Below are 23,685 nucleotides of genomic sequence, written 5' to 3'. Positions count from 1 at the left end.
TTCCAATCAGTGCTTTTCCCTCTCCCAGAATCCCCTCTGACCTCCGGTGAAGGGAACAGCCCATAGACTTGTGCTGCCTGTCAGTGTGTGCAGCATGTGTGTCCTGAGGCGCCGCACTGTCCTCTCTGGAAGAAAACACAAAACAAATTAGAGCTGAAAAATACGTCAGGGACAGATGCCAGCCATTGCCCATTAGGTCCCCACCATCCCACCAAACACAAACAATATGTAAGGTCACTTTGACAAACTCTAAACTTTAAAGTAAGAGCCAAAAGACGAGACCAACTGCATAATGTGATGTTGCACAAATGGATAGCAATTTAAATGTCGGATGTCTCGGGCAGAAGAGCACAGAAATTATTTTTACTATTATCATCTAAAGATGCTGAAGGGAGGCACTAGATGAACATCTACGTATATTTTTACTCTTTGATCTGGGCATTTACAAGAAACGTCAGGCATTGATTAAAAGATGATTTCTTTGAATACAAGGATAGAATGAATCCAACGTTTGTTAAACATATTCCCACATACTGTAGTACCTTTGGTTCCGAACAGATGTTTTTGCATGCTCTGTGTGATTTGAAAGCTTTTGCCAAAAAGTCTATCTTGGTACTCTGACAAGACATCAAAATTGACCGTGTAGAGAACATCGTAGTAGAGATGTTCAAATATCCATTAAACTTTCAATTTCAACAAATGCGCTATACCACATCTGCACTTCTATACAGTATTTTCTGGACTATAAGTCACACTTTTTTTAATAGTTTGGCAGGGGGTGTGTTTTATACTCGACTAATATGTGATTTGTTCCTTAAAAAAAAAAAATGTGGTTACTCTTAGAGAAGAAAACAAAACAAAGCTAATCACTAAAAGCTAGAGCCACAGCTAGAGGAACGAGTTCGCAAATGAGAGCTTGAACAACGTGCTGCCGGGAGAGGCTTGTCAACAGTGCAGTTACGCCTCCGTGCCCAGGTAGTTGCCAAGGCGATTGTTCAGAAGTGACATCAAGGATGAAGATTTCAATGGATTTAGTGATTTGGAGTGAGAACAAGAGTTTGGTTTGTTCTTCATGCTATAGTTATCTGAATAGATTTAATAACAAATGAATGTATTTTTAGAGTTCAGTTGATTTAGGCATTGAACATAAGCATAATAAAAATAAAAAAACATTCAAAGATCATTTAGGGTTTGGCAGTCACCCGTAACCTAATAAAAATGGGTTGAGAACCACTGCTTTGGTGTAGTTGTCCTGTCTGTTGTTGCTGTTCACTTGTGTCAATGCTCTACATACAATACAATACAAACTCAAGAACACACCAGCACCAATATGTAACACATAAAAAAACAACTGCTTGTGGAATGTTGTCTTTATTGGCTTTCTCAAACACACACGCTTGACCAAATTTACGTTTAAAATCATAATAATTAGTAATATAGTTAGCCTAACACAATGCAAGCGTCAACTGCAGATCCGCCGCATTATGCTTGTTGTGGCGGGGTAACAAAATAACAAAAGACGTGTCCCTCTTTAGACTGAAGACATCTGCACTCTCAAAGGCACGACATCCATTTCTTTGACGAGAGAGGCAACAGTTACTTTATCATCTCATTTTACACTTGGCGTTTGTCTCCGCCAGCCACTGCTATGTTTATGGAGTACGCGTGGAACGCGTATACTAAGTGAAGTGCGAGCGTGGTGCGTTGCCAAATCTGTCTACCACAATTAAGCGTGGCGCTGAAGGGGGAAACTTGTTGTTTTCTTGGCACGCGTTGGCTCGTGGGTTTTAACTGTGAGTGTTGCTATGATTGAGTGCTTCATCTCAACGAGTCTCTGAGAGGTAAGGAGGAAAAAAGCCGCAGTTTCTCGCTTTGGCGGCAGGCTTTATAGGCAGGATTAATTGGAGAGAGTTACTGCTTCTGTAGGTTCCCTTATGTGCTGTTTAAGTTGGGGTTGTGGATCTTTTTTCGGCTGCGGTTAGGAGCCCCCGCGGAGCACTGCGGAACACAAGGCCGAAGGAAAATACGTCTAAAGCGAGGCCCTAAGCCAGACATATAGCGCTATTAGCATCAGCTTTTGTAATGATAACAGTCCTGAAGGTGCCACATTAAAGAAACAGAGGCGCTCCGCTGGACTGCAGCAGACACAGGTGCGCCGGCTAACTCGCTCCTGCACAGTGGCTCTGTACTAATCACATGGTCCCCACTGCCCAATCGAACTAATGAACTGGACTCTCATGCATTATTGACCATACACATAAAAGCCCAGGCACCAGGGAGAACGAGAAGCAACTCCAGAGCCAGAGAAAATGGTCTTATAACATTTGCAGATAATGTATTTACCAATTTCTTCCATAAAACCAGATTGTTTCCCAAAATAGCCTCCCCTTCTTGTTTTAAAACAGCCTCTCGCGCCAGATATTTTATTTATTTTGACTAATTGCAAGTCCTCGGTGTAACTATTCCTGGGTGCGCTTGTTTGGTCTGGCCGGGTAAACACATTAACAACAGTGTGCAAACAAATATGGTGATAACGTTGAGGAAAAACATGGCTAGAAATTGCCCAATGTTTTACATATTTCGCAAGAAAATTGAAAGCAACGGTAAGACATGTAGAATACAGTGGGCTTGGTCATTATTAAATCTTCCCCATCATATTATGAAATAGTATAATTTGTTATTGCAATGGGTTATTTATGGCTTGCTCATAAAATTTGTTTTTATTCCATTCTGTCAGTCTTATTCAAATTTGATTGTACAGGTGAATGAGCTTGTGACATAAGGTTCTTGTTTACATCACCTTTCACTCTTTACATTTGTGAAACAGATCAGGGTGAATTAGCTTTGGACAGTCTGGAAGCTTCCAATGGGTTTGAGTTCAGCCCGTGATATGGTGCTATGATTTGTAAGGAGTCCACTCTTTCATTCATTTGTGCGCTGAACAATAGACAACTTGTCAACAAGGAACATCAAAACAGTATGTCCTTCTAAAATGCACAAGGATTATTTAATAATAGATTTGTCTCCATTTGATCTTTCTACATGCGTAACATTATTGTGTGTTCATCAACAGTTTTCCATTTCGGCCTCTCAAGAAAAAGTGTGGGCACGAGCGGCAATAGCACCAACTTCTCCGCCGTACTGCCTCAAGACAACATAATTGGCATGACAGTTGATTAAACTTGCAAGTAATAATTGCTCTCCTTCAATAAAAAATGAGCCAGACCAAGTCAATACTTTATGAAACAATAGAATGTAAAGTCATCATTGCATTGATTGATACTGTGCTTTGTTGATATGATTTTCTTTTCCTCAAGGCTTTGCAACCCTTTGCTTTGAACTATGTGTCCTGTTTCCTGTATATAGATGATGTTCAATCTATTCCCCCCCCATTTCATCCAGCCTATGAGTCATTTTCCACATGCAACTACTGTTCACTTCTTTTTGATCATTTATACACTATGTTTTACCACATATTTACTCTCTGAACAGACAGACAAACTGTGTATTATGCTAAAAATGTCACCTCACTCCCAAGACAATGCTCTTTGTTTTCCTCATCCTACATAAAACAATCATCTGGCATTTTCGGTTATGTGCAATAAGTGGCAACCATGCTCCAATAAAGTGGGACAGGCCGGGAACACTGTGCTGGAAGGATGGAGTTCGAGAGGTAGCGGGGAGTCAGAAGGTTAGCATAGCCTGTAGCGTCACCGTGGGCTCTCCCTGCGGGTTTCCGTACCTGTACCTGTTTACGTCTGTGTATGTGTCGGTCGTAACGCACTAATCCTGAGTGACGTTTATCCAATAGAGACTGGGCTTATTCATCCGTCCATCACGTCCCGTTCCTTTGGCGTGTGTCCTCCCCTCCCTCTGCACCGCTCGCTGCTTCAGACAGACAGCCTCACAAGGACTGCATGCCAACTATACTGTCTCTCCCACTCACTCAAACACACATAGATAAGCAAAAACTGAGCGGTTTTAACTGCTTAACCACGGCTTACAAAGCAGATTTGGCCTGTTATCTTTGAGAGTGTGAGAGTGGGGGGAATGAACTTGCTGTTGCTGTAGTTCACTTTTGGGTCAACGACGGCAGATGAAGTGGTAGTTGTTGTTGTTACAATTCACGATAGTGGCGGATTAACAAAGCTAATCCAACACCGCAACAAGGTACCAATCCAACTTTTACATAATGTTTATTGTTAATGCTAATGCTTGACAGGAACATGCCAAATTACATGTACTTTGTTAGATTGCTCCTTCCTTTTGGCTTTGCAGGAAACCACCACCGTAATTTTTTTATGTTTATAATCCAGCCCAACTGACAAGAAACAAAACTAACATAAAGCATTATTTCATTTTTCTACAAATTATAAATGCTAAGTGTTTAAAGTCCTAAAGCATTACATTGTAGGCTGCAGTCAACAAAGTTTAAGCACATCTTTATTTAAAGGTGCATTATGCAACTTTTTTATGTTAAAAAGAACTTTATATTTTTGTGTAATTGACCTTGTAGTGACCCAGTGACTGTAGGAGTGGTCAACATGGCGCCTTTATTTTCCATCACAGTGGTCTCTAGGACGCTCCAGGATCAATTGTTTGGAAGATTTTCCACTGCCGACGGACCCTCCCACCAGGAAACCTACAAAACAATTGATACTGGAGCGTTGCAGAAGCCGCTGTGGTCGAAAGTAAAGACAGCATGCAAACCACCCATACAGCCGCTGGGTCACTACAAAGTCAAATATTTTTTCTCGCATAAAAAGTTGCATAATGTACCTTTAACGCCTGCTCTGTCTAACACAAAAGTGATAGTTATTGAGAATATAATCTTGCAGAACTATTAATCTTGCCGTTATAAGTGCAATCTATAGCAATGTGTGCCAACTCAGTATAAATTGGTCTGAGGGACTCCCACCTTAAAAATTCGGGCTGTTCCTTGTGCCATTAAAAGCCACTCATGGGTCACCATAGTGATAAAAGTCTGGACACGCCCCTGTATATTGCTTCGTATTAATTATCCCTATTCAGGATCTAGAGTGTTTAGTGCACTGCTGTGTTTTCTGTACATGACATCGAAAAAATGGTTTGTTTGAGCGTGGAGCAGCCATGATAGATGAAACTGTAGATTCTTTCATTAGTTGCGTTTGAATCTCAGCAGGGTCACCACACTAGCACACATTTAATTTGCTGCCCCCCGTTGCCCCACTCCAGTACTGCGCCTGCCCTATACACACATTGTCACTGGGTGGGCTTTCGCTGCACAGGCATTCCAAGGTAATCACAAGAAGCACTCAGCGGCAGCAGCAACCCTGGACCCGCGCCACCATTTTCAACCTCGCGGCCTGCTCTTTCTGCGCTTCCGCTCACCGTCTCCCTCCCTCGTCACAGCAGTCATAATGGTGATGGATGCAGATGGCGGGAGCGGGGCTTAAATGTCAAACTTAAATGAAAACCGCTGTTCTGTTGAGACAATAGCAGCTGGACACTCGCAGCAGTATGCAACGCTCACGGACAAAAGTATGAATCGGCCTTGAGATGTAAAATGAGCAATAAGGCTGTTATTATTATGTCACAGTGGTCTGTAAGAGGCAGCAGGACAACCTTCTGGCATTAGTCTGTGGGACGTTTTGTGTTGATAGGCTACATCATGGCTTTGAATGGATATACAATGGCAATGGCTCAGACTAAACTATCTAAAAGTGCACCTATATAGAAGTGGAATTCATTGCAGATCTGACCTTCTGAACAGAGCTGCTCAAGTTATTTCACAGGAATATATTTTAAGTTATCTTATAAAACATATAGTCAAAATAAAATATAATAAAAAAATGTGTGTTTTCCCAAGAAAAGTTAAAGAACATGTATGCTGGACACTCTGCCGGCCTCAGTGCCATGAGTTCGACTCCTACATGAATTGAAGAAAATACCAATGTTTACTACAAATATTCCATATGCAATGTTTTATATGATTTGGATTGAGAATCATTTGCTTTTTGGACTCTTGGATTGTGAAAACATATCATTTCATCATTGTGGTAATTTGGTGACTTCCATAGATGCAGCAACAGGCTTAAAGTGCAAAGAACACATTTCCCCGACTCAGTTTGTTCTCAATTCCCATATTTTTTTATTTTCAACAATCAAAAGATTTACGGCTGAAGCCATCTCAAAAGATATTCCCACTTGTTTGTGCCTACATGCCTTTTCCACGAGATTCCTTCCAGTTAATGTAAAATTCTATTTAAACGTGATGGAAGATCTTGTCATTGAAGAAGCCAATGCCCCACTGGTGTAATCATTTACTCTTATCTCAGCCCCAGTGAGACGTGACACTGAGCGGCTGCCGTTGTGTTTTTCTCCAAAATAAGGACAGATGTTACGCGGCGTTTCGTCTCTGTAGACTTTGACTCAGACAGTTCGGATTTGCTCAGAGAGGGATTGTGCTTCAGAGTGTCTGCTGGTCGTGATTCACTTGTGGAGGCGGGACTTTTTGTCAATGGGAACGGTTTGTTTATTATACAGTCGAGGCAGGCTTCATTTGCACAGAAAAAAATAAACAGTGAACCTTTGACCCCATGATGCCACATACAGTACATTTTTGATAAAAACAATTCTCTATAGAAGGATCCTGCATGATGGTGTTGTAGAAAGCTTTTGAAAGTTGGTTTCTCTTGTATATCAATCAGGTTTATGTATGTATTCTGTATACAGTAATGGTAATATAATGGTTTCTTGTCCCAGTAGACACCCATAGATTGCTAGTTCTTTGAAAATTAACTTTTACTCTTAAAGGTATAGGCACCATTTTTCCATACTGAGATATGTTCTTAGCTTAGACGAGTAGATTCGTAGCTGTCTGGTGTTTGTGCGTGCGCTCAGTCATGCAAATAGACCAAAGACGCTGTTAGCATTTAGCCTCTCCCAGTATATTCCTATAGCTCTAAACTGTGGTGAAGTTAGAAGCGACCAAGCTCTTCTGTTTGGCTAAATGCTAACAACGTCTTTGGTCTATTTGCGTGACACCAGACAGTTACGAATCAACTCGTCTAAGCTCAGGTAAGAACATATCTCAGCATGTAATAAACTGTCACAACCCTAACACAAACAAACATGTAGCTACACCTACTGATTGTTCTGTTATAGTCTCCATTGACATCCCTTTGAGGGCTGTAACCATGGTGACAGACAGTAATCATGATAGCTAATAATATGAACTGTTTTATGATTTTCTGTGTACATACATAACTATAGCTGCCTTTCATAGGGGGCTTGATTGTGATTATGAGTCAGTTCTTTCTAACCCTCCCAATGAAGTGACACCTCAGCACTTTGTAGTGTTTTGACTTCCAAGAATGTCATGGGGAAACTATCTCCTTCGTCCTCCTTCAGTGAACTTCCTTGATGCATGAACCGCCTATTAAGTATGTTTTGCTCATGTATTGGTATGTACAGTGAGTTGTGTACTGTGTTGTGTTCTTTAATCTCTAGTGAGTTATTTATTACATGATGTGCTTTCCAAGTTCTTTCTCATGAGCTGCCCTGCATCAGTTCATTTCTGCGGATAATTGTCCCAAAGTGTACGTGAGTCCCATCACATCCTTATGATGAGCTCTGAGGATGCTCTCGAGCACATTGAGAGTGTTTGCACCTGATGCTCGCCACTCACTGTCCACCTGAGATCACGCATAGTGGCTTCCTGTCCTCCCTTTATAGCCTTATATGCCCCATAATGTTCAAGCCAGCGCCGTGTCCAAACTATATGCCTGTTTAAAAAAAAAAGAAAAAAGACAGAAAGTGAAACAGTACTCGTGCCAAACTTTGCTCATTAGTTTTCTGAATCATAAAAATGCACTGCACAGCCCTAGCCCGGAGCCTAATTTAAACAACTGTGTAGTCTTGTTTGGAGTTGGCAGATCTGGATTAAAGTGAATAATCAGTACCTTAATAACGTGATCGTGTGTCTTGCAGTGCTGTAAAGTATGGACGGAAATGGAGGCGTGTGATAGAGGAAGTGGAGACGGAGTTAGACTTCTCCATCACTGCGAGCGTGACCTTCCAAGAGTCACGCAGCTGCAGTGAAGCACAAAACTAATGCCTCAATGAATATGCTGCATTATCATTACACCGCCCCTTCCTTCATCACTACTGAAGACACACACAGGCCCTGGGAGTGTAATGATGTTGGCGCTTTGCAGAAAATGCCCAGTCTAGTTTCTAAGGAGTGGCATCTCAAAGGTTCTTCTTACACATCAACCAAATCAACTGTTAGTTTCACTTTATCCATGCCATCCAAGTCATCAATAATCATATTACTGAGAAGTAGAAAGGAATACAAACGTGGCAGATTTATTTTACTTCTGTGTGCTTGTCGTTATTCACTGGTGATATATGTTCTATAATATATATATAGCTCATTTTGTCAGGCATATAAGATCATTTCCTGGTTCCTATATAATGTAGTGTGTGCTGTAGATAGCACAGACTCTTCCTGGATGAGAGCAAGGTCAACACGCGTGTGCCATCCCCGGACAGCCGCTAATGCATGCTCCACATCGTCCGCAATCTCCACTCACAATGGAGCGGGAGTGGTGAGCAAGACCGAGCAGATAAGAGCCAAATGTCACCGCGATATTTTAGAGGAGAAACGTCCGGGGAGGGGGGGGTGGGGGTGGGGGACTTCACCGCCTCAAGTCTAATCCAGCAAAACTCCATTGATTGCCTTGTCCCAGTGTATTGACCACGCCATTCATATGATGCCACAGTTCGATGGCGGCATGTCCCCAGTCCCATTGAGGGGTGTAACAAGATGTTGCCGGCATTAGCAGCGTTGACCTATGCTTTTTCTTAAGATTATTGCCGTGAGAAGAGTGATTGATGATTCCCAACAAGTGTGGAGAAGGGGTGAGGAGGCTTGTGCTGGTGAATATTGTCAGGAGGTGAAAAGAAGGGTCAACAAACAACAATACTGCAAACTGTGGGGATACGCGGGCTCTTAATTTGGGTTAATGCTTCTTTAGAACCACTTTTGTCATTATTTAGAGTCTTAGTTAGGTCGGTGGTACTTGGTGTAGAAAGTTTAAGTCTACAACACGGGGGTGATTTGAGGTTAGATATTGTTTGATGGGGTAAAAAGTACAATTTGAACCGCTTCTACAATAAAGCTGAGGTACCTGACGTTTGGCTGTGGTAGAGTAAATGTATTTTTGCTAGTCTGTTGTAGACAGAGCAAAAAAACAAACACGACATTGTTGCATTGTCTTCTCCTAAATCTTTATTAAGCGATGGAAGATAGAAGCAGCACTACATAAAGTTTTTTGCAGCTTGTGTGGTATTTTATGATAATTATGGTAATAATAATATCGTTTATTGCGATACTTTCCTGCCTCAATATATCGAACTTCAAATGTGTTATCGTGACAGGCCTAATTGTGAGAACTAGGCACAAGTTGGGGCCGAAACTATAAAAATCACAGTTTGAACAGGAAAAGTTAAAGCAATACCAAGTAACTTGTTTAGGTTAATAAATCCTTTTCATAAGCCCTCTGGGGGTTACACAAGTGTTAATGGGATGATTGGGGAGTCTTTCATCTCTCCCTTGTGTCTCTGACTAATGGAATCACAAAGAAGAAGCTAAGAGGCTAAGCTAATTTTGGCCTAGAGCCACTTTAGCAGTATTTACAGCCAAGTTTGAGGGAAAAATGTATCTTCATTGTGAAATTGGATGTACAATATCCCTCTCTCCCTTTGTCTTTTCTGTCAGTGTAGTATTTGCTTTCACAGACAATTAATGAGTAAAAAACTGTAACATGCTACTACGACACCTGCAGTGGCGCTTATGGCCTCAAAGGGCATAGTTACTTAGTTCTGCTTTAAACCCAAGCTTTAAATTGTAGAGTCTGAATGTATTTTGTTTCCTCTCTGTTTGTATATACAGTACTCTGCAGAGCATTATATCCCTATCCGTCGCCTTAATATCTAATTATAAAACCAACTAATCAGAAGTTTTTGGTTTTATCTAGTCATGCTCTGGACATGTTTAAAACGCATGCCGATAACTGAAAAAAAAAAAAAACACATTTAGAAATAACATCAACTCAATTCTCTGTAGCAGTAGTGGAAATGAAGTCAGCTGGTGTGAGACCCAGTGTTAGCAGCTTTGACCTATGTTTTTTCTTGAGATTACTGTTGTGAGCGGAGTGATTGATGACCCCCAGGTAATAGGGCAGTGAGATGGAGGTCCTTGATCGAGGATGCAGTGTGTTTTCTGTACTGACCTATCCGTGTGTATGTGTGTGTGTCTGCAGGGCAGGATCGCAGCGAGGCGGCTCTCATCAGGCGTTTTAAGGGCGATGGCGTCCGCTACAAGGCCAAGCTCATCGGCCTGGACGAGGTCACCGCTGCCCGAGGAGACAAGCTCTGCCAGGACTCCATGATGAAGCTCAAGGTAAGACAGCACAGCACTCTTTACAACATTTAATACATCAAATCTTATGTTCCATGGATAGTAGATTATTTGTGAAATATGAGGGAAGCTTAGGAGGAAGGGATTGTGCCAGGATTCCAAGAAGTCAGGATGGCCTGCAGATCGCAGCTGAAACATGCAACGGTTGGATAATTCAACATCTCTTATCCTAGTGTATGACTAAATGAACCTTGAACATTATACTTCCGGATCTAAATTAACCCTTTATAGGGCAAGTGACTAATTTTGGTCATTTCCAATCAGCAGAGACCGGTTGCGCTCAACACTTCCTGTTTTCTCTGAAGTCTGAAAATGACCCAAGTCTGGCTTAATTAATGGTACATTTCTTTACATAGCTTGAAAACTAATGTTAAGTTGATGAAACTCACACATGTTATTGGTGAATAATTGTGCTATGTGATGATATATGTGTTGGTTTTGGAGGACAGAGTGAAATAAGTGAAATTACAGCATGAAAAAGGCAGGCACCATATTTGATCATTCACTTAAATTTGTTTTTTTTGTTTTGTTTTTGTTTTTGCTGGCCATTCAAAGTAAACAAAAGTGTAAAGTTAGCAAAAGCATAATTCCTGCATGGATAAAACTCATACATGTTTTCATCATGCTCCACATTTCTCACATTGCATAAGTGTATTTAAATTTACATGCAGCAGATGAGTTACGTAACATTTTTGTCTGCTTGTTTTTCATCTGATGGGCTAAATAACGTTGCATACTGTAATTAAGGTTTCATCAATCGGTCATAGCTGGAAGAAGTTCATGCATATTCCATTACTCTTTGAATATGAATGAATATGAATGAACACCGTAATGATGCTCTTTCATGCAGGCAAGGACATCTTCTAATTGACTGGAGTGGACAGATGAACATTTTCATTGTAAACATTTAATGGGAGAAGAGAAATAAATGAAACAGGAAGGTAACCTATGTCTAAGTTGGAGGATTAGGTTGCACAGCGTCGAAGTAAATCATTTTGGCATAACCCAAACACTGCACGCACTTGAATAGATAGAAAGGCTTCTCCCCAACTGTCTAACTATGTTTTTCTGTGAATGTGAAAAGGCACTGTTTGTTGTTTATAGGGGCACAGAGGGTTTTATGGCAGCTGGTAAACGAAGTGTCAGCGAGTCGATATGCAATATGGTGCAACAACTGTATGTTTGTTGTTATGGAAATCAGTAAGGCGTTGGTGTGTGTGTGGCTGTAAAAAGGCAATGGCCAACATCACTTTTGCTATTTAAACTGAAAGTATTTTATATTTATTGAGGTCTGGATTTGAAGATTTGGAGGTACAGAGGGTGTATAATAAACTCTATGAGCAGGTCTGTACTGAGCTAATAATTAAATGAAAGTCTAAGGTGAGACTGGCTAAGACACCGGCTGTGTATTAGGGCTGAGAGATTTTGGAAAAAGTTATGATTGGAGTTTATCTGACAAGGAGTTCTTATACTTGAGAGAAGAATGAAATATGAAGTGAAAAATGAATGCAACGATCACATGCATTTTTCTTACACAAACGTAATTATGTAATTATACAGTATATAACCCCAGCATCGTTAGCTACCTGCATGTTAACCCGTGTGACGTCTGCCGGAGTGTGGGCTGGTGTTTTGAGTGCAGAAAAGGGAATGACAAATGGAAAACATCTGTGACTGGAACAAAGCTTCCCTCCAGGTATGTTTTTGATGAGAATGGTACTCAAATTATTTTGTTGTAGCAGAGTCGACTTCATTTGGCACCATAGATCTACTTTGTAAGTGCGACATTTGTGAAAGAAAAACAGACCATGTGTGCTGTTGTGTGTCAAAATATAAATGGTAAATGGTCTCAACTTTTCCACCTACATTAGGCACTGAAAGCACTTTACAGCAAGGATCCACTCACCCATTCATACTCTCATTCATACACCAATGTACGCTGACACTGGAGGCATGGTGGGTGAAGCGTCTTGCCCAAGGACACAACGACAGCGTGCACCTTCAGGAGGTGGGATTCAATCCCCAGACCTTCCGATCATGAGACGACCCGCTCTGCGCCAATATAGCTCATTTTCCTCAACCAGGAAGTCAGAGGCTAAAATTAGCACCGTGTTAGCATTGGCGGTCCGCCCTGAAGGGTCCGTGAGAGCTAGAGATGCATTTAGACAACAGCTGAGAGATAATACTCAAATTCCTCCTTTCACAGTTTTCAGGTAGTGCAGCTGTAAAGTAAGACTTTGCTTAATATTGGCCCTTTAGGACCTCACAGATGAAGGCCTTTTTTGCATATAGTATGATCTGAATCATTTCAATCTTTTCTTTCAATTAATTGCAGCCTTTGAAATAGCTGTTTCCTGCAGCCCTTCATCAGGTGATCAGTTTATCTTTGATATTGCCAAAGATTGAGACACATCGGAGGGTTAGAAAAATACAGAAAAGGGTAGAGAATGAGACTCATAAAATAGTGAAAGTGAACATAGAAAAGAGAATGTAGAGAATGTAGTTGGGAGCAGATGAGATTAGAAGAGTATTGAAAAGCATCATTCACAGCATTTATTTTATTTCTCATGTAAGGACCTTGCATATCTGTGTGAGGCCATCTTCTTTCAATAAATGAACCACAAAGAGCTACGGTCAAAAACAAAAATGGGAGAAAATGCTGCAATTACGCAGAAATGAGCATAAAAGGGAGCTATAGTACATTTTGTTCGGTGCTTCGAGCAGTTGAATGTGTGAAAATAGCCCGTGTGCATGTTGTTTATGTCCACTGAAAACTCTATCCGGGCGAGGTGCGTGAGGTGAGCGGCGGGACGGACAGCTCATTGATCAAACAGCTTTCCTCCTCCTCATTTATTCAGACAGCAAATCCATCAAGTCCTTTTCTCTGATCTCTCCACCTCTTTCCCTCCACTGCCCCGCCCGGCACCAGCCCTCCATTCTGCCGCTTTTCATCTGCTTTTGCTGCTCACCTATGCAAATTAAGCTACGGCCAAAGTAAAGAGACGCCCCAATGCTTAGATGTTGTAGTCGGGCTATAAATCATGCTCTCAATTATTTCAAGCAGGTAAGTTGTCCCGACGCATTGTACTTGCGCTTATTTGTGAGACATTTTAACAGAGAAAATATAAATCAATGTAAAGAGGAGTTCTTGATGAATGATTCTCCCCAAGGCCCTTTTGTTCATTTTTCACTCTTGCAGACAGGGCTAAGCAAATGTTCGGCTTGACTTCGGCCTAATTGAGCTGACAGCATGAAGTCATTGTCTTGTAAAAGTATGAGGTAGAGGCTAACTTTACCAAGAGCCTTTTATATGTGCTTTAATATAAAATTTCTCCATTTTGAGATCAATGAATCTCATCTTATCTTTCCTTACAAGTACAGTGTGTGTGCCTTGTTAACAACATCGACTTCTTCCACAAATACATGAGCGTCACAGTGACACTGCAGCTAATGCTCTCACTCTCACAAAATGTCAATGAGCGAGGAACGTGGGCTTTAGCTGACATTCCTGCAATATCACCCCCTAGTGGCCAGGGGACACCAAAAGACACTTTTTTAAAGCGGATTCCAATGGAGACTTTACACTTCCCAAACACTGCTTGAAGACCTGGCTCTGAATACTTCCTTTTCTCTAACCCATGTGACGTTGGTATAATATTTTTAACCACATGCTTGGAATATGCTCTGTAGGAAGAGGATTCTCTCTCGAATGAAGTCATGAATGAATGGCGAGGAGTGAGCACAAGAGGTCTATCAATATTAAGTCTATGGTCTGCATGGACCCCCCCTACCACTAAAACATGTACAACAGGATCCCCTTTGAGGCTAGGACTCTTCTGTGAAAGAGATTTTGAATCTCAATGGGACTGGTTAAATAAAGGTTTTGCTTTCCCCCCATCTCTCAGTTCATCTCTCAGATATGCATTCGAATGAGAAAAAGGGTTGAGTTAAGTAATCCAGCCATAAGAGAGGTCAGGGGTCAGAGCATGGATAAATAGAACGAACATCTTATGAAAAGAGCATGACATAAGACCCATTATTTGTTTGGTGCTTGAAGGGAAAAGCCAAGTGCATAAGTCGTCTTCAAATGCGACCTTCACTCATCTGCTGCAGCACCATTACATCACCTATAACAATATGTGCCGTCCTTTTCCTTGGCCCTCGTCTATTGCTCTTTCACTATTTGCTTTTTGCAGCCTTCTTTATTCCTCTGTATAGACACACAGTTATCAGAGTCAGTACAGCGATAAACGCAATGTTCTCAGAAAGATTGTGTGCCTTGTATAATTTTTTTCCCAGAATGTCGCTCCGTTTTGACCGCTGTGTGTCCAAGGCCAGGAGGGCGCTCTATAAATGTTTACCTTTATTCTTCAGCTATGTCTGCGTGCGTGCAGCTGTGTGCTCACTTATCTCTGCATAGACCAATTATAGAGAGGGGACATTTTGATACATATGTGATTCTTTTTAATAGAATTTCTCCAGCTATCTATGCTCATGTATGTAAATGTGTCTCCACAGGGCATAGCAGCGGCAGCACGGTCCAAAGGAGATCACAAGCAGAAGGTGTTCTTGACAGTATCCTTCGGAGGGATCAAAATCTACGATGAGAAGTCAGGGGTGAGTATCTGTGCAGTATACGTCTGTGTGTGCTTTGTGCTGAAGTGTTAATGAGGCATCTCTGAGAGGGAGGGGCCTCTGGGGAAATTAGGGGGGTCTAAATGAAACCCTGAGAACAAGGTTGGTGCAGATGAGAGAACATGCAGATTCTATTGTGCGGCGCTCTGAAAGACAAACAGCACTCGTCTGCTATTACACTGGCGACCAGGCTCTCTGAACATGCACGGCTGCTCTGAGTCTGTCCGTCCTCCTTCAGGCTGTGTCACTATCGAGATGCCAAACAGACTCCAAAATGTGTGTTTATCTTGTACTGTATACAGTTCAAGTCCAAAGCCAGTTACTTCATGATCAAATTATATTCAGATACTGTATTATACTATATTTGCTCCAGTAAAGATTTTTTATAATAAATCAATTTTTGTCTTTAGAAAAAAACTGTATTTGATATGTAGTATGGTATTATAGTGTTAAATTGTAAAATACTTTAATCAAGTTAAAGCAGTACTAGGTAACTCATGCCCCTAGAGGCCATAAGCACCACTGCACGTGCCGTAGCATGTTCTGTTTTTTTACTCATTAATTGTCTGTAAGAGTGAATACTACGCTGACAGAAAAGACAAAGGGAGAGAAGGATATTGTTTAACCAATTACACAATGGAGATCATTTTTTTCACTCAAACTTGGCTGTAATCACGTTTTAAGTGGCGCTAGCCCACAGTTAGCTTTGCCTGTTAGCCTGCTAGCTTCTTCTACGTTGTTCCATTAGTGTGTGTTGGGGCCTCTCAGTCGGACCAGGGAAAGCTGCGAGTGTGGTTTTCTGGCCAGAGACACCAGGGGGAGATGAAAGACCCCTCAATCATCAACACTGGTATTTCTACGGAAAGGATTTATTAAGGTGTACAAGTTACTTAGTACTGTTTTAAAATAAGAACCCAAAACATGTACCTGTATATATGTATGTTTTTAGTTCACGCCTTGTCCGTTCTTGGTTGAAAGTGGGTCATGAAGTTGCAGCACCTGAAAAGAAACATTGGACGTCATATAATTCTTAAAGTAATCTTAGAAATCGGTAGATACTAAAATTGGTACTGTTATTTTCATGAGCATTGGTGTATCTGATCACATTTTGAGCAACCAACAAAAATTATTCAATACTAAAAAGCTCAAGGTAAAGCAAGCAATCCTCCTTCGTTTGGAAAAAGTCCTATTGTCTCAGGTCATGTTATCTTTGATTGTTGAACGGTTATTTATTGATTGAAATATCTGCACAAGTTTACGTGAGACTTCTGCGACCCCTCAGAGTCGATGTATTGGCTGGATCTTGACGCCCCAGGTCCCGATGCTCTTCTCGCGGTCAGTGTGTTTCCGCCGCTCTGGGGAGAGTGACCAGTGGACTGTAATGATTTCCTTTGAAACTCCCTCCTCAAGGATGCTCTGACAGCTCTGGTACCGGCCTGATCCCAGCTGGCTGAACCTGCCCCATTATCCTTCAGCTTAAAATATAACGCTTTCCCAAGATACAGGTTTCTGATGGGCCTGTCTATGTTACCTTCATTTGACATTTGAAGTTCATACACCGCGCAATAGCTGAAATCAATAATGTTTACCCACATCAACAGCAAAGCCTCAGCATTAGCATGTCCATCAGTGTCCAGCCTCCAGTCTGTCTGATTGCCCGCCTGGTGGACTGCTGTAGATACATATATATTACGGAGCCTCTGTCTGCACACTGGCTTTACTGTCTGACACGGAAAGCCAGAGATTTATGCCTCAGCAGTGACTCCGAGCTACACATCTGTCTGTGAATGTGTCTGCGTGTCTATGAGGCTAAAGGCTGCAATAATTCAGGTAGTGCAGACTGTTAGAATGACCAGACACAGTCATCAAGAGTGTGGAGTTCGTGATATGGCAAAAACCCATTTTGAACAAAGTTTAAACGTCAATATTCCCCACAGGCTCTGGCCCAAAGAGACGATATTGACAAGATTTTTGAGTTTGAGAACTGCCAAGGACATTTTACTGTGTTTTCATATTACAACACCGTATTCACCATTTTATAAAAGCACTCAAAGAAACTTTACACTGAACCCAAGCCTCACCAATAATGACATTCGTGTCTATATTCGATTCTATTCATTGGGCGAAATGCAGTGTAGCACACTGCCTCCTGCTTTACCAAGGAGCAAGGTGACCATACTGTCAAGCTGAGACCAAAATTGGTTCGTCCTCGTCAAAAATCCTTGGGGGGGGGGGTTCAACCCACTCTCCCCTGAGGCGTGGCCTGTTTAAATTTAGGAACTTTATACGACTTTTATCTGTGAAACTAGCTGCTTTGATGGGTGCACTTTCATTCCACTCTTTAGGTCCAGGGGCGTGATTGATGTTGGCGCCACGTAACAAGAGTGGGTGATGTGGTGAAATTTCCCAAATAGTCACTTAATGTCCTTAATATAGTGTAGCTAATAGTGCATAGGACAGCACATTATCCAAACTGTCTTTTGTGACTAAAAAGAAAAATGCCCCAACGCTGTATTTGAGTTTGATGTATGTATAAGGAAAGGGACGAGTGTGCAGAAACAATGATGTGAGCAGGAGTGATGGCGGGAGAGAGACAGACGGAGACAGCATTAGAGGGATAGGTGGTGAATCAGGCAACATATGTCAAAGTAAAGCTCTCTGCTGGGAGACCTTGTCCTCTGTCTCCCTGCATTAATATTAACTATAAAGATATGCTGTCCTTACCGGCAGTCCTTCAGCCCGGCTGCCGTAATGGCCAGGGAGGAAGGGAGGACAGGGCGTGTGCGGAGGTTCAGGGCTCTCGACAAGCTCATTCCCCTGCTGTCTGCGCATCAGTCAGACACAGGGGCGGCAGGATGTATGGGTGCGCGGGACGGAGGAGGGAAGGTTGTGGAGGGAGATGGAGGAGAGGGAGAGGGGATGCATTAATCTCACCCTCAGGTCTCTGTCTCTATCACACTCCAATGTCTCTGACCTCCAGTGTTTTGGGAGATCTTGGGAAAGTGTGAAGGGCTGGCCTCTCTGACCCTGTAGACTCAGCCCCAGTCTTTCGATTAGCCTGTTTGAGTCAAAATGGGATAAAATGCATGTATTTAGGGAAAATACCTTTAACCAGGTAGGGGGTGATGAGCTGACTGAAATAGATGTATTTACAAAGGGGTCATTACTTGAAATTGTGGTTTGATATGTTTGTTTGAGTAATCTTGCCCATTCAAAGTGCTGTGCTGCCTCCTCATCCATTGGTCCAGTTTCCCTGAGCTCCTGAACACTCTCTTTACCCGACTCTCGCTGCATAACACAGCTTAATGCTCATCTGCAGAGCAGCAAGAAAGCACAGAAAACAACACACTGCAGCACCTAATACTATAGCGCTGACAGTATTTACATCCCTAGAGCCGCAGAGGCATTGGAGTTTGTTTTGATGGGGAGGGGAGTAGGTTCTTTGACGGACAGAGGCAATTTTCAGAGCATGTTGACCTGGAAACCAAGCCTTGCGAAACTAGTCGTTTCAGATCAATAGAGCATCTTCCAACCATCAAAATGTAAGGTAGCGATCAAGATGTGTTTGAAATGATTACCAAATACTTCTGAAGAGCTTCATACCCTGCTTTAACAAGTGTGTGTGAAAGTAGCTTTGTAATTTCACAGTTAGTGTATTTAAACACTAGCCTACTTCTGGTATTGTGTACTTTCTATTATATGACCGTTGTGCCACTTGTGTGTAGAATAGGTTCCAAGACTCTCACACACCATTCCATGTGTCGTATGTTATTCCAAGCAAATGCTACTTAATAAATAATGTGTGCCCATGTATTTTCTGAAGAAAGTTCTCCCCTCCTTTGCCTGCAACAAAGCCATTAGAGAAGAACTTTAAAATGCATTCTTAAAATATGCTCAATTCACTGAGTACCAAACTGCCAAGGCCAATAAATTCACTGTGCTGTCTAAAAGAACAAAACAAGGCCTTTGTCCATAGCGCGTGTCTATTTTAAATGTATAGAGACTAATGGAGCATCACTCAGCCCTGCTTTTACTGTTGTGAGCTGAGGCTGAACCACTTTTGGACGGGTAGTATGAGTTGTTAGAAGATTAAAAATGACTCTGCAAACTAAAGGAGATTGTAGAGAAAAGCAATACTTAGACACAGACAATTCAATGTTGTTAGTTAGTCCAATACTATCCATTAATTCTTAAACTCCACTGGACTCACTATGTTATAGGCTATGTTATCTAAATTTATGTTTGAAGTTGTGAAGCTTTTTCCCCAGTCTTTGCTGTGGGCTGTGGGCTGTAGACTGCTCAGTTTGCCTGCTCTCTGCCCTGTGGCTGCAGTCTGGACGTCCCGCAGGCCCTCTCCCCTCAGGCAGGAGAAGATGTGAGGAATAGCCGTGCGCCTCTTCCTCCTGACCCCCATCGCTGTGGACACTCTCAGTTCATTGGCCACCTCCTGCCCACGGACGTCTGAGCCGACCCGGTTCAGGCTTTACATCCCCCAGCACTCGTCTGAGACTCCTACCTGATTCTGTTATAATGCACAGTCCCATGAGAAAAGCTCGATTTAAACGCTGCACAATATTGTCTGAGAGCTCTTGCCGCCAGATATGTCTGCCCCACAAGAGCCCAAGCCACAAGTGAATAAGTTTTACTTTAATAATAAACAACAACATCCTTTCCAATACTACTAACTTACTAAAGGCATTTTTTCTTTGGATGCATTAGTGACAGTGAATGGTTGTCTATCACCACACCGGACATATTTACGTCCCATCTAGGAGTTACTGCCCACAGTCTGACGCTCAGAGCTGCAGGGACTAGCTTCAGACACATCCGTCAAAGGCATAAGCAAAAGAGGAAGACCAGATTAATGGACATGACAGCCTTTGCCTTCCCTCTTCTACTATTCAGCTGCTCTCTTTTGATCAAGGGTCACCACAGCAAGCCAGTTTCAAAATGAAATTACACTGGATGCTCTTCTCGTCCGGCCACATTAATGTGAATAGCGAGCGATCCTTCTGATTCCCCAATTGAAAGCTTAAATCGTGCAGTGTCAGGCTCCACGGCAAAGTAAGTAAGTTTGCACATAACAGCGATCTAAGCACCTGTTAAATAATAGTAATAATTGAAAATGGTTAAAAACATTGTCATTCCTTTTAAAATGTCCAAATACAAACCTGCCTACTGCTGGATTAGACCAGTTGCAATAACCTACTGAACCTCTTCACCTATACAAATGGTTCTGCTAGTTATAAACATCCATCAAATGTTGTAGTATGAATGTTTTCCTCCCTTTTCTTGTTGAGTCAGAAAATATTTGAGTGAGGTCATGTGACCTTTGCTTTCTGTGATTAAAGCCCTTCTCTGAACTGCGTAGGTGTAGTGCATCCACAGCCTACAGCGGCTCTTACCTGTCTGCCTCATACAGCCTGTGTAAACATCCGAGACCCTGTACCCCTCCAGTCTGCCAACAGTATCTGCCTCGCATCAAATTATTCTATTTTCGAACAATATTATGACAAATTCATTTCGTTTTACATAGCCGCGGGCAGTGATGAGAAAGCCAAACAGTTCAGCGGGGCAGCGTCTCCATGGAAACCCGAGCTGTTAAATTTGAGGTGATGATGAGGTTGTTTTTTCCTGAATATAGAACAGACAGGAGATATTAGATGGACATTTCTGGCATCGACTTAATCGATGGAAAAGTACTGCCTGTCAAACTCTACAAAGCTAAGATGAAGATGTAAATTAAGGACGAAGGGTGAGGCTTGGAGAAAAAGAGAAAAAAGTCCATCATATCAAAAACACGTATTAATTGCAGCAGAATCTGACCTCTTTGAAAGTTATTAGTCTGTGTGGGTATGTAAACTACAATGCACAAAGCTGAACAGTGGTGGCGCTGTCGCTGCATCAGTGTCCGTCTGTTGCTGTTTGCTGGGAGAGTGGTGTTGCCATTGCCTTTGTCCGTCCCTGGTGCTCCCTGGTCCACTGTGCGGCTCTGAGTCGCCTCCTCCCACTCGCATGTAATTCAATAATCGCTGCAAATGAGCTGCGTGCGTGTTTACATGTGTGCCAACAAGGCTCGAGCTGCCATTTTCAGGTCAATCAGAGGTGATAATAATAATCATTAGGCTAATTATTCAATTCACAGGCCATGACTCATACAGTGATTAGCTAAATACAGAGCTCTGTGGATGTGTGGCCCCATGTCAAACTGATGTCACACTATGGCGGACACTTGGATTTGTAAGAGGGTTTACTGTTAGTGACGCTAGTGATAATGTGTCTTGAGTTTTCATCAAACAAGAGACCATGCTCTAAAATCAGTCTTAAAGGGGCTATACAGAGTTTAAAAATGTAGAAATGTAGAATGAGCTCAGACCTGTTCACCACAGCTGCCTCTAAAATCCTGCACTGTCAATCAGAAAGGTGTTAATTCGGGTCCGAAGTGCCGTCATGCACAAGCTTAATATAGAACCTGCAGTTACACGTAAGACCTGAGGTGGCAGTAGTGAGTATAAAATGACCGACTTGCATCTAGTCACTTTAAAGGAACCGGCCACCGTTTTTCCGTACTGAGATATGTTCTTACCTGAGCTTAGACGAGTTCTAAGTTCTAACTTCACAACGTTTGGAGCTATAGGAATATACTGGGGGAGGCCTAATGCTAACATCATCTTTGGTCTTTTTGCGTGGCTGTGGACACACAGTTCTTCCATACTGTGATATGTTCTTACCTGACCTCAGACAAGTTGATGCGTCTGGTCTTTGTCCCATGAAAGAGCGTGGTAGCTTCCAACTTCACCCCCGATTTGGAGCTATCGGAAAACATTGGGAGAGGCCAAATGCTAATAAAATCTTTGGCCGTTTTGAGTGACTGAGGGCACGCACAAAGACCAGACAGGTACATATCAACTCATCGAAGCTCAGGTAAGAACATGTCTCCGTATTTAAAAGCGGTAGCCTGTTCCTTTAAACTACAGTGAAAGTTCAGATGCTCCAGAATTCAGTCACAGAGCTTTCATTGAGTACTGGAGGCTTGTGTTATCTGTAATTTCGACTCAACTGGGGGCTGATGCAGAGGTTTTGGAAGTTAATATTTCGATTACACAAAGTGCTTCTATAGGTTGATGTTTTTAACCATAGGATCTGGCAACCCAAAAATGTCGGGCTCATTCAGATTTAAGGATCAAAACAAAAGCAAACAAAGACTTAAAACAACTTGTGTAACACGTGCTATGTGCATGCTGTGAATCGGTGTTTGGTCCATCTAGACTATCTTTTCTTCGAAATGCTTTTATGTGAACAATAACCCCAGCATTTCACATTTTCAAACCTTTATTACTTTATTATTTTGGAATGTGTGAGGAATCCCAGGAATCTTCGCGGTTTTGATAACGCGATCCCGAGCTCGTTCTCAAAGCAGCAGCAGATGTGTCACTGATGAATAGCTGCTCAGCCACTCAGTCTGTTCTCAAGGGCTCTAGGGTCACTCTGCGGCCTCTGTGTGTCTCTGCTCCCAGCATGCATCTGGCGCAGACAATAGCAACAAAGCAGACATTTAGCGCGACTTAGCTCAGCGCCAGTGCATATTAAGTGTCAGTGCAGCGCTGGAGTGAAGCAGCGAGGGCACAGATGAAGTGATCAAGTGGACAGCTTGCCGAGTTGTGATTGTCACTGATCCCCCCCTCTGTCCTCGGGAAAAACAGTGCCATCTGCCGCAGGCCATGCCAGCTTGGCACGGACCACCCAGCCTAAACTAGAGTGGGCATGGAGCTCCGAACTGTTTAATAGAGGATAGAAAGGCCTCAGCATGGACACTCGAGAGATAAGGCGGGCATGTGATCCTATTTGTCGACAACATACAGGTCACAATCTTTGGAGCACGGACGGTGATCGTTTTATTCTCCTTTGTTTGCAAATTAGTTCTTTTGATTGTTTGATTTTGTTTTCCTACATCCAAAAATATAATTACTGCACATGCACAAAGAGTTTATTTACGCTTCAATTATTGTTGTTCAAAATACCAATCACATTTGACTGAATCCAAGGTAATTTTGTTTATAGCAGTGGGCCACTTTGGTACTTTTCAAAAGAAAATGATTACGTTTAGAAAAGCGGAATCAAAAAGTCTCTTGAATTAGATTCTCACATTAACATAGTGAGTATACAACCTTTAAATTAATCTGCTATTCTTAGTCCACTTAAAGCTACAACTTTGTCCATTTTTCAGGTTCTTCAGCACCACCATGCAGTCCACGAGATCTCCTACATCGCCAAGGACATCACGGACCACCGGGCGTTTGGATACGTCTGTGGGAAGGAGGGAAACCACCGCTTTGTGGCCATCAAGACTGCACAGTCGGTGTGTGTCAACACTTTACCCTGTTATGAATGCCAAAGAAAAGATAGAAGGATATTGATATTCTGTTGCAAACTTTGAACAGGAGAACTCTGCCAAAACTATATGTACTATGTCACTGCCAAGTGTAGCAGACACCCTTCCGTGGCAACCTTCCCCGTATTACTGTTGTGAAGCTTAAATCGTCGTGGATTTGGTTGAGTTGAGGACGTTTCCTTTCTATACTGAC

The 23,685-nt window shown here is 42.2% G+C and overlaps 1 protein-coding gene across 5 annotated transcripts in view; it reads left to right on the top strand.

Moving 5' to 3' along the window:
• Positions 1 to 23,685, top strand: part of dab1a (DAB adaptor protein 1a) — a 115,124-nt gene that overhangs the window by 57,845 nt on the left and 33,594 nt on the right. For all 5 annotated transcript variants that reach the window (XM_079575388.1, XM_079575387.1, XM_079575386.1 and 2 more), the window contains exons 3-5: positions 10,308 to 10,447; positions 14,984 to 15,082; positions 23,328 to 23,459. In XM_079575388.1, coding sequence (XP_079431514.1) covers positions 10,308 to 10,447; positions 14,984 to 15,082; positions 23,328 to 23,459 — 371 coding nt within the window. The remainder of the gene's footprint in view (positions 1 to 10,307; positions 10,448 to 14,983; positions 15,083 to 23,327; positions 23,460 to 23,685) is intronic.

Source organism: Gobius niger (assembly GCF_951799975.1).
Source record: "Gobius niger genome assembly, chromosome: 17".
Taxonomy (NCBI): domain Eukaryota; kingdom Metazoa; phylum Chordata; class Actinopteri; order Gobiiformes; family Gobiidae; genus Gobius; species Gobius niger.
Note: the sequence above shows the minus strand (reverse complement) of the source record. Positions and strands in the feature narration are given on the sequence as shown.